Below are 17,427 nucleotides of genomic sequence, written 5' to 3' on the forward strand. Positions count from 1 at the left end.
TATATCCCAGAGCAACTTCTTTGGGGAAGGTCTCTGCTAGAAGCAGTTGGGTTTTGACTGTTGGTAAGAGTCAAGAAGACTCTTGGAAACCAAACAAGCAGCCTTGGTCATGGCAGGATGATGGACTCAAAACACAGGCCAAGAAGGGCAACCTATGGAGACAGTGATGAGCAGCAGATGAAGGTCCTGATTTTTTTCCTGGGCTGGCCTTCTCCCTCCATGCCCAAGCCATAAGATACCATAGGGACATCTCCAAGTTCCCCCTAGTTTCCTTTGCAACCCTCTACAAGCCAGAGAGTGGATAAGCAGTGCTGCAGAGTGATTTGATTGCTCCCAGGTGGGTGGCTGAAATGTCTGACAAATCAGGCCAGTAATGAAAAGCTGCATCAAAAAAAAAAAAAAAAAAAAAAAAAAAAAAGGCTGCATCAAACTGCTGCCCTCCAATGGCCTCACTGTGCTGGAGGAGCATGAGGGCTGCAGTCTGACCCTGGAGACCAGCCTGGTGGCATCAACACCTACACAGCCTGCACCCAGTCTCTTCCTGGAGCAAGAAGGGGAGGGTTCAGAGAAGAGGAACTTGCAAAATAAACACAAACTGCACCTTGCTGGTTATTCACAGCATCCCTGTCCCATTAGGTACTGAGAGAGTGAAAACCAGGATCTGGGTCCAGCCCTCGAGTTCAGTTGCTGAAACTGAGGATGCAGCAAGCAGCAGAGACGAGGAGCAGGGGGGCAGCAGGGGTTAATTCAGATAAGGAGATGCTCAGATTTGTCTCTCCTGGTCTGGTCACAAGCAGAGTTGAGCTGCTCAGACAGACACTGAATAAGTTAGTGCCTGCAGTGATGCTATCACCATATTGCTGGGCAAACAGCCTTGTCTTTCACTGTGTCATGGCACATGTGCACTCCTCCGTGCCTCAGTTTCCCCTGATGCTTGCTGAGTGCCTGGGCACTTGCAGTGACAGCCTTTCCCTGTGTCCTGGGTAATGCCAGTGGTGTGCTGGGGACCGAGGTGGGGCAGTGCCTGTTCTGCTGCCCCAGGCAGCTGAGGGTGGGGCTGGGGATGGATGTCCCCAGGGAAGGGGCCTTTTTGGGTCTGGTCATGCTCCTTGCCAAGCTCAAGGCTTTTGCCAGGAACCAGGGAGGATTTGGGGTTTTTCACTGCCACCTAGTGATCTCTTTCCAACCCTGGACCTGCAGCTCACCCTGCGGGTCTCCCTTGGCCTGAAGCCCACCTGTGGCAGGTGCTGGGCCAGGGACCCACAGGGGCAAAATGAACTCGGTCCGTGGGTCTTCAGCCTTTGGGCAGCTCACTCCTGTACTGAGCCATCAGTTCTCAGCCTCCACAGGGAGGGGCTTGAGGCTGACTTGTGATCTCTCTTGTGCCTTTACAGGCTGATTTTGTTCTTGCCACCACCATTTGCATTAGGGGTGTGTGTGTGTGATTTCTGACCTGGGGTGCTTCGGTTGTTTCCTTACCACAGCAGGTCCCGGAGGCAGAGGTGAGGGCTTGGTGACCCGTGGCATGGCAGGGGTGGCAGCAGGCTCCTCAGGGGAGGACGAACCTGCTGGAACAGCTCTTAAGACTTAGGGAAACACTCCGAAGGCTGCACCCTTGGGCACGGCCTTGCCTGCAGCCTGCCAGTCACTGTCCTGTGCCCTCTGCTCCTCCAAATGCAAAAGAAGCTGAAGTCACACTCGAAGAGCATCTCCGTGAGGTTTTATTCCCATTTCAGAGAGGAGGACAAGGCTGATCACAGGTCATACTGAGGGCAGTGAGGGCTTTCTCCAGGTGTCGTGTCTCTGTGCTGGCTCCTGAGCACCCTCAGCTCAAGGAAGTTCAACTCTGGGGCAGAAAACCCCACTGGCTTTTGTCTCTGTAGTGACAGGCACAGTGCCAGCCCCAGGACGGATTAGGAGGAACAATTTGGAGGGCGGTGCCTGGGGATGCAGCACGTCTGAAGAGAAGAACCTTCCTGCCCCAGCACACCTGGGCTGGAGGCCTGGGAGGGACAGCACACTTGGGTAGTTTCCAGGCTTTAGAAACCTCTTTGTGTCTAAACCATTGCTCACCTCTGGGTCTGAGCAGGGAGCTGGCAGTGATGCAAATATTCAGGGAGGTGACAGGAGTCCTGCCTGTGGGAACGGTAGAGGTCAGGAGAGGAGCAGGACATGGAGGATGCCCACAGAAAGGAAGGCTGAGCCACAGATAGGCTGTGAAACCCCCATGCAAAGACAGCACCTGGACCTACTGAGTTCTGTGTGTGAGGGGGCTCAGTGTGTCCCACAGGATGGCAGCAGGGGAAGTTCAGGTGGGAGAGGTCCAAGTGGGCTGGGATGGGTCTATTTGGTGTCCCTCTCTTAAACCTCTTAGGGAGAGGGTGGTCCTTGGGAAAGCTCTTGCCCCCCACCATAGTACCCCATGGGCTCAGTGGATCTTTTTCAAATGCAGGTAGATCCCATTTCTGGACTTGAGGATCATCTGGGATACCATAGTGGGAGGCCTGGATGGATCAGGGCAGAGCTCAAAGCGGAGCAGGGTCAAGGCCAGAGCCACCTTCATCTCATTCATGGCAAACTGCTGCCCAATGCAGTTCCTGGAAAGAAGATAACAAATGTTCCAATTGCTGCCTTCATCCTTGACCACCCCCAAGGTGGGCTCAGTCCATGCACAAGCCTGGGGACCTCCAGCTTCTGTGAGGATGATGCCTCAGCTCAGCTAGAAATGCCTGGATGCCACACTGAAATGCACCCAGCTCTCTGGTGGGTTATTACTGGTTTTTATTAATAAGCATTGAAAAAGATAGGAAATGGAGATGACTGGGGCTTGCCTAGAAAGTGTTGCGTGGATTCAGCTAAAAATCCAGACACCTCAGAAGACTCTTTGTCTGTGTAGGGTATCTCCTTTTGCATGTTATTGACACCTTAGTATCCTGCATCTGTCTATTGACACAGCAGGGGAACCAGAGACTCGGGCTCAGCTTGGCTTTAAGGTGCACACCTAAGCAAGGGAGCCCATGTTCCGAATGCAGGCAACATAAAATGTAAACATCTCCACAAATCCACAAGAGAATTCTGTGAAACCCTACAGTGACCATGGTACTTAGGCTGTGGGAAATGCTCTGGAGGTGATGGAGCATAGTGGAGATCTGGTTATGGAAAGCCTGCTTGAGTTGGCCAAACCAACTTTGCTCAAGGGAAGTGAGGGAGGATTAGTTTCAGGTTTTCCACGCAAACCAGTCTATGGGATGGGAGAGGGATGAAATATCCTCCCACCTGGATCCAGCAGAGAAAGGCAGGAAAGCATGGGAATGCCTCTGTGTTGAATTCTGTGGAGAAAACCTCAGGGGATCATATATCTGTGGGAGAAACAAAGCCCATTTGGTCTGATAGAGGCAGTACCAGGTTCTTGCCCAGTTCCCAAGATATGGCTGGATGTAGCCTCTGCTTTTCTGGAAATGCTGCAGATGATGACAGACATCTCTTTACAAAGCCACTGGGTGGATGAGAAGAGGGACCTGGTGGTTGTGGGGATCTTCCCCTTGGAAATATCCAGATCACCCACTATAGTGCCTGCACGAGGTGCCTCATCCTTGCCTGACAGGCTCTGGAGAGAGGCAGATGCACACTCTCCCTCAAGTTTCCCACTATTTCTTTCCTTGAAGCTGAAATTATCATCTTCAAGTCATGCACTGCATGGAATGTTTGGGACTTCTCCTATCACTCTGGGACCTAAGTCTACCCAGGGCAGCTGAAAGCAGTCTGAGTCTCTCTGTGTCATCATGCATGGGAACTATTCCACACCCTTTCCCAGCACCTTGTCATCTTCAGAGCCTTTGGGTTGTTTGGTAACTTCATTGAACTTTGCATTTAGATATGGACTGTTGGAATAGAAGGGGGAAAATACATATGGCAAGGAGGCACAAGTTGCCTTGTTAAAGGGGAGTGGATGTCTGGGCTCAGAGAACATCTACCCCTTCTTGTTATAAATGTGAAATACCTCAGGGTCCTCCCACACATCCTGATTCCTGTGGAGAGCAAATATGTTCACTCCAACCTGGCAGCCTGTAAAAGAAAAGTGAGAAGAAGATCATGACATCTCAGAGCAAAGGCCCAAGAGAGGTGTTTGTGGGGTGGCCTCCCTCCCTGTGTCCTGCAGGGTCTCTTGCAGGGGATCTGTCAGGGGTCCTGAAGCCCTCACATGGAAGAAACAAAGGCCTCAAATCTAGGACCCATTTTGGTATCAGTGGATGAATTTTTACTCTTGACCAGGGTCAACACTCTGTAAGTCTCCTTTGAGCTCTGTGAATACCCAGTGCCCTGGGGAATGTCTTTAGATGCTCTCCAGCCACCCTTCCTGCAGAGTGGCCCTGTACAGCCCTAGGGAGGGAAAAGAGAGCCCCCTCTGCACAGCAGCTCCAGAGAGGGTGCCCCATTTGGCAAAGATAACAGCATGAAGGATGAACTAACTCAACAGACCTGCTGGCAAGCTCCGTCCATCAGGGAATGTGACAGGTTTGGAGAGGTACCGGGACACACCGGGAACGGGTGGGAAGAGGCGCAAGCTCTCCTTGATACACATTGTGGTGTAAGTCATCTTCCCAAGGTCCTCCCTGAAGAGGGAAACTTGGGAGTCAGGCTGTTTGAGAAGCAGCAATAAAGACATCAGCAATAGGGACTGGGTAGACTGAAGCCCTGTGTCTCCCATATCCTGTTGGGCTTTCTCCTTCTGGTGATCCTTTTGCTGCCCAACATTGCTACACAAAAAGCAGAATGCCCCAGTGCAGATGCAGTGGAAGATGGATGAAGTTTCCTTCTCAGGATTAGTGAAAAGAGTTCAAAGTAACAGAACAAAAAGTCCTAGCTCACCACTCAATGGTATCTCGGTCTCCCAAGATCCCCTGGATCTCCTCCCTGCACCTTTGCTGGTGCTCTGGATGCAATGACAGGCAGTAGAAAAGCCAGGAGATCCCACTGGCTGTGGTATCATGACCCTCAAACATGAAGGTGTCCACCTCAGCACGCAGGTCCTCATCAGACAGCCCAACTCCATTTGCATCCTAACAAAGAGGAGAGTATATAATTCTTAAGTGCACATTAATGGGACCTGCTCCTTTGGTTGTAAAGTAACCCTGTATGATGGTGAAGAAGGACACGATTTGGTGTCACTTGTATCTCCCTCTACATTAGGAAGTAAACCAGTAGAAAACAATATCCAAGAGATATTAGAGGAGTCAGAGCTGCTGATTGCCAACTCTGCAGTCCACAGTGTTCCAGAGTTGGGCTTTGGTGGGATACCAGATCCCAGGCCTGTAGAAGGACACCCTATCTGATCTCCTACCAAGGGGCCTTGTTGCACTTTTCACTAGTTTGGTTTGGGAAGCTTTAATTTCAGATTGAGACACAAAAGAAAGCTCCAGAAGGGCAGAGTGAACACAGATGGTATCTTCTTCCTGAACACCAAATGGCAGCTTCTGTCCATTGTATCTGAAGATGCTTGTGAAAATAGAACTGCACAGGGTAAGAAACAAAATCTCTCAAGGGTGGCCTCCTTGTAACCTTTCCAAAGAGCTCATTCTTCTCTGGTTTCTAACAGCTGACTTATTTAAAAATATTAATGTGCCCAATGAATATGAACAAGAAGGATGAAAGTCTGCCCAAACAATCATTGCTCAATTTGTTTGTTCAATCATTGCATCCCACACATTTGTATTTCCCTCCCTTTCAATCCACCTTTCCCTGAGATAGGAAATCTGGATTGGGGAAGCTGGTGTCAGCAACTCCAGCCAGGGGTGATGAGCTCCCTGCTGGTACATTGTTGGGATGTTTTTTGGCATTCAATACCATTATTTCAAACATTCACCTTGGTACAAAGAAGAATGTCCAGAAAATCCAGGTGTCTCTTCTTCTGGATCTTATCAAGTTCCTTCTTACTGGAGAGCAGCATCTTTCTTTCTTTTATTACCTTTTCTGCACAGAAGAATGATCAGCTAGATGCATTCTGTTCCTCCATATGTACTCGTCCTTTTGGTCAGCAGCTTGGACCCTGTTTAATGTGTAACCCCCTGGCCAGAGGGTGTTGCAACCCCCTCTGAGCTGCTCCAGATGCAAGCAGGGGAGAGGCTCAGCTGGGAGAGAGGGCTGGGGAGAAAGGGGCAGAAATACCTGTGTGGGTTTGGGCCAGCTTGCAGGTCCGGTGAAACTCACGGCCTTTGGGAGTCCAGTCATAGAAGACATCCTTGTAAGAAAAAGTCTGGATTCTGTTGCTCACCAGGTAGCTCAGGTCATAAACAGCTCTGATATAGTAGTCTGAGTTGCTGCAAGGAGACCAAGGGTAGAGCTGGGGTCAGCAACATGACTGGGGAAAGCAGGCATAACTTGCTTGCTCAGCATTTGGAAATTTCTCAGAAAATTCGGGCACTGACCTCTCAGTCTGACAGTTGGCATTGTAACTGAAGGCACATTTCATGATGCTGTCCAGTGCCATCAAGCTGACATCCTTAAAGATCTCCACTGACTTCCTCTGTGAGATCTTCTTTTCCCATTTATCCTAGTGGTGGAGACAGGTGTAAGGAGGGACAAACTGCTCTCCATGAGCAGGTCCTATTTTCCTGTTCTCCTCTCAGGTCCACACTGCTAATTATTTTCTATATGTCCTGTGAATATACTCAGTCTCTTCTGTGTACTTCTTTTTCCAGGTTTACCACTACTGAAAAGGACATTCTAGTAGTGGTTGAAAAGAGCAAATTTTTCATTTGCTTGCCCTCAAGCAAATGAAAAAGAGAGGAAGGTAAGGGAAGCAGTTCTAGAGCTCCAAAACTACCCCAAAATTTGAAGGCAACTCTAGGAACCATCTGAGCCCAGTCTCTTTTCCTCAGTTACTCCCAGACCTGATTATTTTTGCTGGTGCATGGCTGAAAGGTAAAATAAGAAGGAGTGGTGATTTTTACCAGCATCACTTTGACTGACTCTGACATCAGGGCCATGTAAGGTTTCAGCACATCGTAATGAAAGGCAGGGGTGAGCAGCTTCCGATGTTGGAACCATTTCTCTCCATCCAAGACCAACAGCCCCTTCCCTGGAGACACAGCAAAGGTGTAATCAGCTCCTTCAGACTCTGATCTCTGCTCCTGACAGCCTTGGTACTGCTTTTTTGGCCAAGCATAGGCTGATGTGCTTGTTATAAAGGAAGGGTGGAAGGAGGGGAGGAAGGGTTGGTGGTGGAGCCTTTCCTCCAGTTGCTGTCAGGCTGTTCCCAGGAGCTCTGGATGGAGGAGAAGGATGCCCACGTGTCCTTCACTGCAAGCTACTGTGCACACCTGATCTGCCCTGACACCAAAGCCCTGATGGAAAGGAGGCACGGGACTTGCTCTCCCTGTTGGATTTTTCTGCCTTAAATGAAATACCTGGGTGTCCTTTTTGGGAGTTGTGAGGACTAACTCAGAGCTGTGTGTAAGCCATGAGTCTCCCTGTCCTTGGTGCATCTCACCCCAGTTATCCCCAGTAGCAAACTGAAGGCTGCTTTATGAAGGCCAAGGTATGTGATCCGTGACTAGATGGAAACCACCAGTACACACGCTCAAACTCAAACAAACCCTCTCATTTGCATGGTTTTAGAATAGATGAAACTAAAAAAAAAAAAAAAAAAAAAGGAAAAGATGAGAGAAGCTGCTGAAATGTGCAATATGGCTGGAAGGGATAATGTAAGGTTAACAGCTTACCAGTCCAGGGAAATAACATTGCCAAACTCAAACAACCCCTCTCATTTGCAAGCTCTGGCTTTAAATAGATGAAACTAAAATAAAGGAAGAGAAGGGAGAAGCTGCTGAAATGTGCAATATGGCTGGAAGGGATAATGGAAAGTAACAACTTACCAATCCAGGGAACTACGAATTGGTAGGGTACATTGGGCTTGCGATCTGTAAAACAAATTGGTACCAGAACTGAATTAGTGTCATTTCAATATGTGAAGTACTCTAACAATAGAGGTAAAGTTTAAAAGTCATCTTCTACAAATATGACTGCAGGGGACTTAGGAAGACCAGAGAAAGGTGTAACAAACAGTGTGTGTGAAGAGAAAATGTCCAGGGCAAATATCAAAGTTGAAAACACGGATGGGAGTTGCTGGAGGTGCCCGTGTGTGTGTGTGTGTACCACTCACAGGCATCATGCTCCACAGAAAGGAGCAGAGAGCACCTGAAATCTCTTCTGAGAGCCATTGCCATGCCAGTTTACCCACGTTACTGGATTTAGTGGGAAACACATATTGTGGTGGTAGGCGCCCCAGAAGACAGTAAGGTGAATGATAATGGAGACAGAGGAGTGGGAAAACACAAACCCCTCCATGAAAATGGGCAGGCTGGGAGTTTGTGAAGGGGAGCAAAGGAAGAATTACAATAGCTGTGAAGGAATCTGCAGAGGGAATTACTCCAGACAAGTTTTCCGTTATTTTCTCAGTAGGGAAGTGACAAGGACATTACTTCCCAAGAACAGATGGAGAGACTTACCCGTCTGGCCAAGTGCACACTTGGCAAACTCAGGATGGTGGATTATTAGAGAAGGCAGGATTGGTCCAAACCACCTGGGGAAGGCATAGGGGTATTCTTCTCCCCACGACACCACCTGATATAATATGTTTTCAGAAGTTATCTGCAATGACAGTTAAGCAGGGACTGAATTCAGGCAGAAAAAAAGGGGACGTGCCAGGGAGAGCAGAGGCTAAACTTGCCCTATCAGGGAAAGCACATGCAAGGGGTCCTCTCTTGGAAAATGGGGAGAGATCCTACAGAAGGTTTTTCCATGCTGCAGGTAGGGGAGATGCTGGGCATGGCACTAGTGTCAAAGCTGCCCAAGCTGCCGTGTCCTTGCAGCACAAGGTAGCTCCACGGAGAGTCCATAGCTGGGGTCCAGCTGCAGTTGAGCCACATGAGGATGGGCTGGGCTCAGAGGGGCTTGGGGTCACAGTCAGGAGCCCAGCTGGTGTGGGCAATGGGTGAACAGGACATGGAGACCAAGGCTGTTTACACCCCTGTTCTCTAAATTCAGCAGTGCAAGGTGGACATGCAATGTGAAAGCAAAAACATCTTCACAACAGAAGGATGAAAATGGTTGCAATGAAATGCTCTGCATTGGTGGATGTGTCTGAAGGGGGGGAGATTCTTATTGGTAGAAGGTTTAACGCAGACATTTTATGGTTGCTCGTATTTAAATAACTTCAAAGAAGCCCCAGAAACCAGCTAACTCCACTTTTAAGCACAGGATTGAAAACAAAGTGTTGTCCCTGTTTTTTACCAAGTGATGCACATCTAGCCAGGCACCCTGCAGAAGCCCCTGTGCAGGGGTCCTCTTCTGTAAGGAGGGACAGAAGGGACAGGAGCAGAGGCCATCCAGCCTCCAGCCAGTTCTTCCTCTCATCCTGACTGATATCTCATACAGTTTTTGGGACAAACCCACTCTGACTGAGCCCAGCTTTCTCCTTACCAGGTGATTGTGGCCATAGAGCCAGTGTTTTGGGGGGCCAGGGAATGCCTCCAGAGCTTTGATGATTTTCTTCCTCTCCCAGTAGAACCAGGCAGCCTTCAGCAGCACGAAGATTACACCAAGCACCAGAGACAGCTGCAGAAGCAGAGCAGAAGGTCTGGCCAGGTTGTCCAGCAGAACCCCCATGCTGACCCTGTGTCTGGGACACCTGACACCGCTTTCTCCTGCCTGCTTCTCTTCTACTCCTCTCGCATCTGCACCTGGTGAGGAGCTGTGAGCAGGTAGAAAGCCTCTCCCTCCTTCTGTGCTGGAGCTGAGCCTGGTGAAGGGCTGCTGGCAGGAATTTATAGCAGGAGAAGGATTGCAGAAAGCAATGTGTCAGCTTGGCTGGAACCCATTTGCCTGTTGCTCCCCCTGACCCTTTGAACTTCTGCCAGCAGCCTGTGGATGTCTTGTCAACAAACAACCTTTGCACATTTCCTACTTTCTTTGAAGCCCCATACAAGCCAGCAGTGAGTGAAAGAACTCACAGTCATCCATGCCCAGGAGGTGAGAGGTAGCCAGGCTTGGGCTTCAGCTGAGCTCCCTGCTGTCCTCAGCCCAGTTCAGGTCTGGAAGTGGTTGATGTGACTACAGGTAGTGAGGACCTACTAAGCCACCTCTGCCCAACACATGGACTGGATGGATCCAGACATCTTCATCTGTAAAAGCCGTGCTTTGAGTTGAACATCACACCACTGCTGGACTATAATCAAGAGAACAGAGATAATCAGATCAGTATACAAGGCCAAAGTTTTCAAAACTGAAAACACAGTCTGCTACAGATGAGCTCTTCCCCATGAGAGGAGGAGCTCCATGGGGCTGAGGACACTGGCAGGTTGGATTGCTTTAGTGGGGTCCTCACATGGAGACTTTCAGCATGCTCATAAATCCAGCCATGTCCTGTAGTTGAGTGCCTTCCAAGATCCAAGTAAAGAACCCAGGAGGGCTGGGACTGATCCTTTGGTCAGCTGATTTGGGGTGTCCTGAGGTATCTATCTGATACCAGACCATCTGGACCCAGCCAGCACCTTTCATCAGTCACTTAAAAAATAACCCAGAAATCCCCCACGACCCCAGAGGTGGAGGAGTTAGGCTGGTGGAGTTGCTGGCAGGGTGTCAGGTGAAAAGTTTTATAATAATGCTGCAATGCTCACTGGTGACAAAGTCCCTGGACAATGGGTTTGACCACGGGTTACTGAGCAGGGTGGATTTTTGCCCATCTGTCTCCCTCAGAGTTATTTAATAACCAGTAGTAACTCCTGAGAATGGAGCCAAGGGGATATGGGGAGTATTGAAGGTCAAGTGAGATGTCAAGTGTTAAACTGACAGGGAGGGGACATAGGGGACAGGGTGGCTAAACACACATTTATGGGGTTTTGGGACAAGAATCTGAGCTTTGGTGACAGCAAAACTGGGAGCCTAATCCAGCCCCCAACCTCTGCATTTTCTGGTGGAGGGGGGACAAATGCCTTTCCCATGTATTTCAGAGATTTTGTGGTAAGAGTGGCCATGAACATCTGGTCTGACACATTTGGTTTTTCACAGCCTGGGGAAGATAACTGAGAAGTTTTTTTGCAGGGAAAGAAAGAAACTGTGGAAGTTCAAAAGGGAAATAGAAGTGGCCACAGAGACATGAGTGGTGACAAGTAAATGGAGACAGCTCTGGTCTGGTCATTGTAAGGGACTGGGACAGGGTCAGAAACAGTCTGAGCACCAGGATGCTACAGCTCTGCTACTCCCAGACACCCTGAATGAAGTACAGAGCCTGGGGAAGAATATCTCAGCATCAAAAAGCAGCTACAGCATTCTCCTGTGAGCCAGAGATGTCTGGGGAGTTTGACAGGGTGAACAGAGCCTTGGCTTGACCTCCGGGATATCTGAGGCTGGCAAAACTACAGAGGGGTGGTAAAGGCCACTTAGAAGGTCATCGAATATTTGCTAAGTGTCCCTGCACAGTTGGCTCCATGCTGTGGATGTCCACATGATGGCAGTGTATGCCACCATAGGTCAGGACATAAATATTACAAAAAAAAAAATGTTGCCCTGAAGAATTCCCATCCTGTACGACTGCCACGGACACATCAGGCTGTGGAAGGTGCTTTCAGGGTCTCAGGTGTCTCTTCACTGAATTTAGACACCTAAACAGAGGAAGGAGAGGATTTTCCTCACTGATTTAACTCATACTGTTGGCATTCATTGCAGAAGAACTGGTTTGCTGGGCAGGTGAAATTTTGGCAGCAAGTTGGTACTTTGCCCTGGAGTGTGACCTTGCAGCAGCTGCTTTCCTGAGTGAGCCTCTGTTTGTTCAGATAGGAAGGAGAGTCCTGGTCCATCTGTCCCTGTGTGTTCCTGCAGTGCTTGGTGCTGACAGATGAAATGTAGCTGGAATGCCAAAAGAAAACCAAAACAAACCAAGCAAAAAAACCCAACCAGTATTTCAAGCTTCCACACACACGCTGTACAAGGAAATCCCAGCTAGAACCCAGCAAGTGCTGCAGGGTGTGTGAGCTGCCTGGATCCCATCTGACCACACATGTCTTGAGGATGAATTTCTATCTGGAAGCATCTGGCTTCTGGCATCTGGCTAACAAATATGTTGCAATACCTCTTTAATTAATTAATTTACGGGCTGTTTCCAGTGTCAAGTCCTGGTGCAGTTTAAATGGAAATTGCTGGTGCCATCTGATGATGGGTTTGCTCAGAGAGCAGCATGAGTCCTGTGTGGGGACCACATCCCCTGGCAGTGTGAAGAAGCTGCTCTGATGACAGTCTCTGGGGGGAAACGAATAACTGTGTGAATAGAGGGTGCCTTTGCTTTGTTGTTATTGAAGGACCAAGCTGTAGCAATTAGAAAAATATAGGACTGTTTAAATCTAAACAAATCTTATCCTGTTGCATCCCACATAGCCCCTCTCATGAACTCCTGGTACATTGGTTATCTGAAAGTCTGAATCAGGCAGACCAAGGCCAGCTCATAATTTTTGCAATTACCCTTTCAGCAGAAAATAGGGAAAGAATCAAAGAATGAGGCAACATTTCTGTGCCTAGTCCTTGACTGCCTTTATTGCCCTGCATTACACATCCCATGTGACTGGATTATCTTTTCATTACTGCCACGTCTCTAATATCTAGGAGGGGAAAGGTAATTTGGGGGGAAGGTGCTCTCTGAAATTACATTCCACAAAGATGTGGCTCCTTCTGGCACTGGAACACAGCTGCTCCAGAAGCCCTGCTGCAGCCTCAGCCCAGCTCTTCAGTTCAAAAGCAGAGCAGGCATGGAAGATGTGGGGTGTTGCAGGATGAGGGATGATGCAGGATGCAGGATGTAGGACATGGGCTGGCTTGCAGTGCTGGGCTGCTCCACCTGGGAGCTGGGCTGCCATGCATGGCATTATTTAGAAGGCTGTGACTTTGGCTCCTTTTGGCCTCAGAGGGTGTTAGCACCAGGGAGAGCTTTATGTGGGTATCTGATGTTTGGTTTGGGAATACAACAGTGGGGGGAAGCAGAACCTGCCCCCTTCCCGTGCCAAGAAGCCTCTGGCACAATGCAGAGGGGAGGCTGGGAATGCTGCAGAGCACATTTCCTTCTCCTCATCAGATACAGAGAGGGAGATTTTTAGTGAATCCTAAAAGTCAAGAGAGGGACAGTGGCTGAGCAGGGGGAAGGCAGGAGCAGCCTGGCTGTTCAGTCCCTGTGCCAGGACCATTCACATATCAGATGATCCAGCTGGGATCCTCCTGATTCAGTCTGCTCCCAAAACCCATACTAGAGGTACCCTGCTGTAGCCTTATACCACATTCATTGCTTTCTTTAGGCTTCTGGATTATGCAGCAAAAATGGTGACCTGCTCTTAAAATCTCTGAAAATGCAGATACCCCAGGAAACCTATGCCAAGGTTTAAGAAACCTTAGGAAGCACTTTGTGTGATTTGCATCTTCCTAAATGCCAATTAGCAGCTGCCATTTACTTATATGAGGACTTTTTTTCCAAGGTCTCCTAATTTCATCCCTTTTCACTCAATCCCTTTCAGTGGGCACACCATGATTTCAGCATTATGCTCTTGCTCATCAGATGTTCTTGCTTTAATCTTTCACATTTGCATGCCAAGGTTCATCCAGTCTTTTCTTAGGTGGAATTTTTTTTCAAATCTTATTTTGAAAGAAAATTGAATCTAATAGAGAGTTGCATGTCATCTGCTTCTAGTGATCTCAGCTATTTTGATTAAAAATTTTCTCATTTTAAACTTTAGTAAAGGTAGGCAAGGTACCTTTTAGAGTAAATGCAGTTGCTTTTATACTTAAATCTCCAAAAAGGGTTGAAGGACACTGTCTCATTTCATGTAGTGAAAGGAGATGCAAATGAAAAATTTTTGAGAAATATATTTATCTATGTATCCCTGTGTGGTTCTTCCCATGTGTGTCCATGTTCTTTAACTACAACAGCAGGGTATTACTGCTTCTCATTATCTTTGTGAGCCTCTATATCTACAAAATACCTTTCAGAGAGATTGCTGTCTGTCAAGCATTTTCCCTCTTGGTTTTGTGCAGCATCTGTGCCTGCTCTTGTGCTTTGTGCCCATGTTTATGGACTCACATCCTATTCACTTCAGGAGTTTTTCAATTTATGGAGATAATTTTGAATCCAAATACTGCTCTCCAAAGCACTTTCAGCTTCTCCTAGTTTTATAAGATTTTGCTGGTTAATAAGCATACTCTTGTCTCTCTCCATTGCAAGGATTTTTTCAATTGCATCCACTGAAAGGATTTCAACCAATTTCAACTCGAGAGCTTCACCTTGTGTCCGAAGAGGGGAGAGGCAGCTGGAGCCTGGGGGTGTTTGCCTGGGCTGCAGCATCCCCTGCAAAGCCCTTGCTCTGCTGCTCTGCCCATGCTCCTGCTTCTCTGAGACCAGCTGCTTTACACCAAAATAAATTGGGTTAACTCAGAAGCAAAGATGAGTTAAACTGGGATTCAGATTTCCTAGGATAGGTGGAAAGTTAACATTGCTGATGGGTGGGAAGTAAAGATGGAAAAGCACATTTACTAAGAAATCTTAATTTTCATTCTAGAGTCCTGCTCCTTTTCTATATATATGAGATCTATTACTAAGACTGTGGGCTGAGTTTCCATTACACAAGGACTGCCTTTGTGAAAAAGTTTAAAAGTATTTTGCAGATATATGTATTTCTCATCACAAGTTCAGGTATTTTTTTTTTTTTTTAAATAGAATGCATTACAAAGTAAGGGTGTACCATCATCATTCAGATTATAATGTTGGGTTCAACAAGTTTCTGATTTTTTTCTCCAGTAAACACTTTCTTTCCCATGGAGACTTTACCTCTGAAAAGTGCTGGTTTGCAAATGAAGGAGAAGTCTGAGAACAGAAATGGCATTTTGAATATCTTCTGATTTTGAGTCCAGAAAATAAAAATTGGGTTAGACTGAACAAACATTTGATCTGATATTTGTTTTTTCATATGCTTTTTTTGGCATGAAAGCATAGTGTATAAATTAATATGCCACATTCTGAAATCCCTGATTATCCACCCAGACCAGAAAAGGGATGGGGGCTGGCCCTGAGCTCCCCACTGTCCCAAGTTCCATTCCTGGTGCTACATGACAAGTTGCAGTAAGCTTTATTTTAAAATTATTATTTATCTATTGCTATTAGTTATTTTTAAATTATTGATTTTTAAAATTATCAACTATATACCACGTACTTTCAAGTCCTTCACCTAAAAAATATTCTTATCTCCCTGCAGCTCCTTGCCAGGCAGAGGCAGTGCTCCCAATAAGCAGGGTGGACTCGTGAAGGTGTGTGCAGGAGGGATGAGGCTGGAGGATGCTTCCAGCACTGCCAACAGGTCCCAGTGCTGAGGATGCAGATGTTCTCCTATCTGCTTTCACAAGGTGATGATAAAAGTGACAGGTTGTCCTCTCACCTTGTTGTCTTGTGCTCTGCAAATCCAACTTAGGCACTGAACCCAGACATCTTGTGCCAATAAGCCTCTCTTTAGCTTCAAGTCCTCTGCCCTCTGCAAACCTCAAATGTGAATTTTAAAATGCACTTTTAATTGGCTCCTTTTCCTTCTGGTGGGATGTGCTGTGCATTTCCATGGCCCTGCAAAATAGTTCCTGTGGGTACATTCTCCATGGGCATAAGGAGCAAAAGGAGTTTCTGGTGAGCCACAGCCCAAGGGTGGCTTAATTTGCAGCCAGATTTGTTCATTCAGCCTCTGGCTCTGATCACAAAATGCTTCAGGTCTCAGCACAGGAGCAGAGAGGGAAGGGGCTTGACTGGCACCTTGTCTTTCCTGGAGATTCTGTACTGTTTTACTTTATGGGGTGGAAATCTATCTCAGATCTCACTTGAAATGGCAAGTTAAGGGGTTACAGTTCATGAAAGGCAGGGAGAGGAGTGGCAGTGCAACCTTGCTCCATCCTCCTCCCATCACAGCACAAGTCTGAGGCTGCTGAGACACCTGCACTGTGTCCTGGGCACTGTGGTCACCTCCCTTCATGTAAAAAATATTTTCTCCAGCACTGACCAGTTTTACTGCTGTCCCTTGTGTCCTTGGTCATTGACACTGGCCATTTGTGCAATCTTTGCTTTCTGTTGTTCCTTCTAGAGCTTTCAAACAGAGCCATTTCCATCAGTGCTTCATGCCCAGCTCCCCTGCTGTCACTGTGACATCTCTGCATGGTTCTGCTGGGCCGAGCTCCTCCACACTGAGTCTGTTCAGTGGACAAGCACCACTGTGAGTCTGGCATCACCTCTGCCATGTAGCTGCTCAGCTGCTGCTGCTGGAACACCCCTGGGTTTGTAACTGAGGTAACCTGAGTTTGCAGCTTTTACCCAGTGAGCTTTTGCCCAGTGACCTTGAAATATGGTTGAGTATAACTGAAGAGATTCTCTTATCAGTTTACTACTTGCCATATCACCAGAGGCTGTGACTGAGCAACTTTGAGCCAGGTGTATTTACTGCTCTCCTCCTGGACCAGAGCCTCATCAGGAGGAGATAAATCACTGCTTTCCCTTAATTCCAGCATATGGGATGACCCAAGATTTTCTCCTCACAAGGCATGGATGCAAATTCATGGCAGGCTGATGATCTTCTGGTATTTTTGGGGTACCAGGGCTTAACAAAGTGGTAACTGAATTCAGGGTGAAGCTGGAGGATGCAGTCGTGTCTTTTGTGTTACCCACGCACCCAAGTGATTTCTTTCACCATTTCTTCTGAAGTGGGATATTACTAAATCACAGCAGTTGCTTCATGGCAGCCTGGAGGTTTTGTTCAGAGAAGGAAATGATCTGGGGCTTGGGTGCTTGGAGTACCATGAGGTATGGAGATCAGAGGGGAAGATATACGTGGCCTCCTTGAGGCCACTCAGCTAAGCAAACACCCTACAGAAGAAAGGTGTTAGTGGCAGCAGCTGGACACACTGGCACAGAGGGATGTGGAGAGGACACAGGAGGGGTTTGGTGGCAGCTGTGGGTAGAGGAGATACAGGTGATGTGACTAAGGAGGTGCATAGACAACTTGCCCATTTTTTGCAGCTTCTCACTTACAGTTGTTCTGAGGAGACCTCTGGTGAGACATCTGGCTGGTAACACGTACAGAGTGAGAGGTGACACAAGCTGTTTGTGTCATCAGTGTTATTTACTACAGGCCCCCTTTCTGTATTTAAAACTAAAAATTGGACAAAACCTTCCAGGTGATACAACCTTCCATTAATGGGGCTCACTGGTGTTGATAATGTGGCACAGTGTACCCCACAAAAAGGTCCTCTTGTTTTACCCCTGCTGCTTTCTGTCTGCCTTATCTCTGCAAGTGAGAGCTGTGTGAAGTCAGCTGCTGTCTTACCACACAGCAGCCTGCTCACAATGCCAGAATCCCAGCTGAC

General features: G+C 47.7%; 1 protein-coding gene across 3 annotated transcripts; it reads right to left on the minus strand.

The window, feature by feature from the left end:
• Positions 1-1,698: 1,698 nt before the first annotated feature.
• On the minus strand, positions 1,699-10,199 carry LOC139798972 (cytochrome P450 4B1-like). 3 transcript variants are annotated; one of them, XM_071750213.1, is made up of 13 exons: positions 10,011-10,199; positions 9,481-9,615; positions 8,508-8,649; positions 7,875-7,919; positions 6,951-7,078; positions 6,426-6,550; positions 6,166-6,317; positions 5,864-5,970; positions 4,870-5,060; positions 4,480-4,613; positions 4,001-4,065; positions 3,277-3,359; positions 1,699-2,597 (listed from the first exon to the last, which is right to left on the minus strand). In XM_071750213.1, the coding sequence occupies exons 1-13, from the start codon at positions 10,014-10,016 to the stop codon at positions 2,429-2,431; spliced, it is 1,482 nt and encodes a 493-aa protein (XP_071606314.1). In that variant the 5' UTR covers positions 10,017-10,199; the 3' UTR covers positions 1,699-2,428. The 3 variants fall into 3 exon arrangements, with proteins under 3 accessions (XP_071606314.1, XP_071606313.1, XP_071606311.1); XM_071750212.1 differs by lacking the exon at positions 10,011-10,199 and having other exon boundaries at positions 1,699-2,136; positions 2,412-2,597; positions 9,481-9,804; XM_071750210.1 differs by lacking the exon at positions 10,011-10,199 and having other exon boundaries at positions 9,481-9,804.
• Between the last annotated feature and the right edge of the window lie 7,228 nt (positions 10,200-17,427).

The sequence above is a fragment of the Heliangelus exortis genome, chromosome 8 (assembly GCF_036169615.1).
Source record: "Heliangelus exortis chromosome 8, bHelExo1.hap1, whole genome shotgun sequence".
Lineage (NCBI taxonomy): Eukaryota > Metazoa > Chordata > Aves > Apodiformes > Trochilidae > Heliangelus > Heliangelus exortis.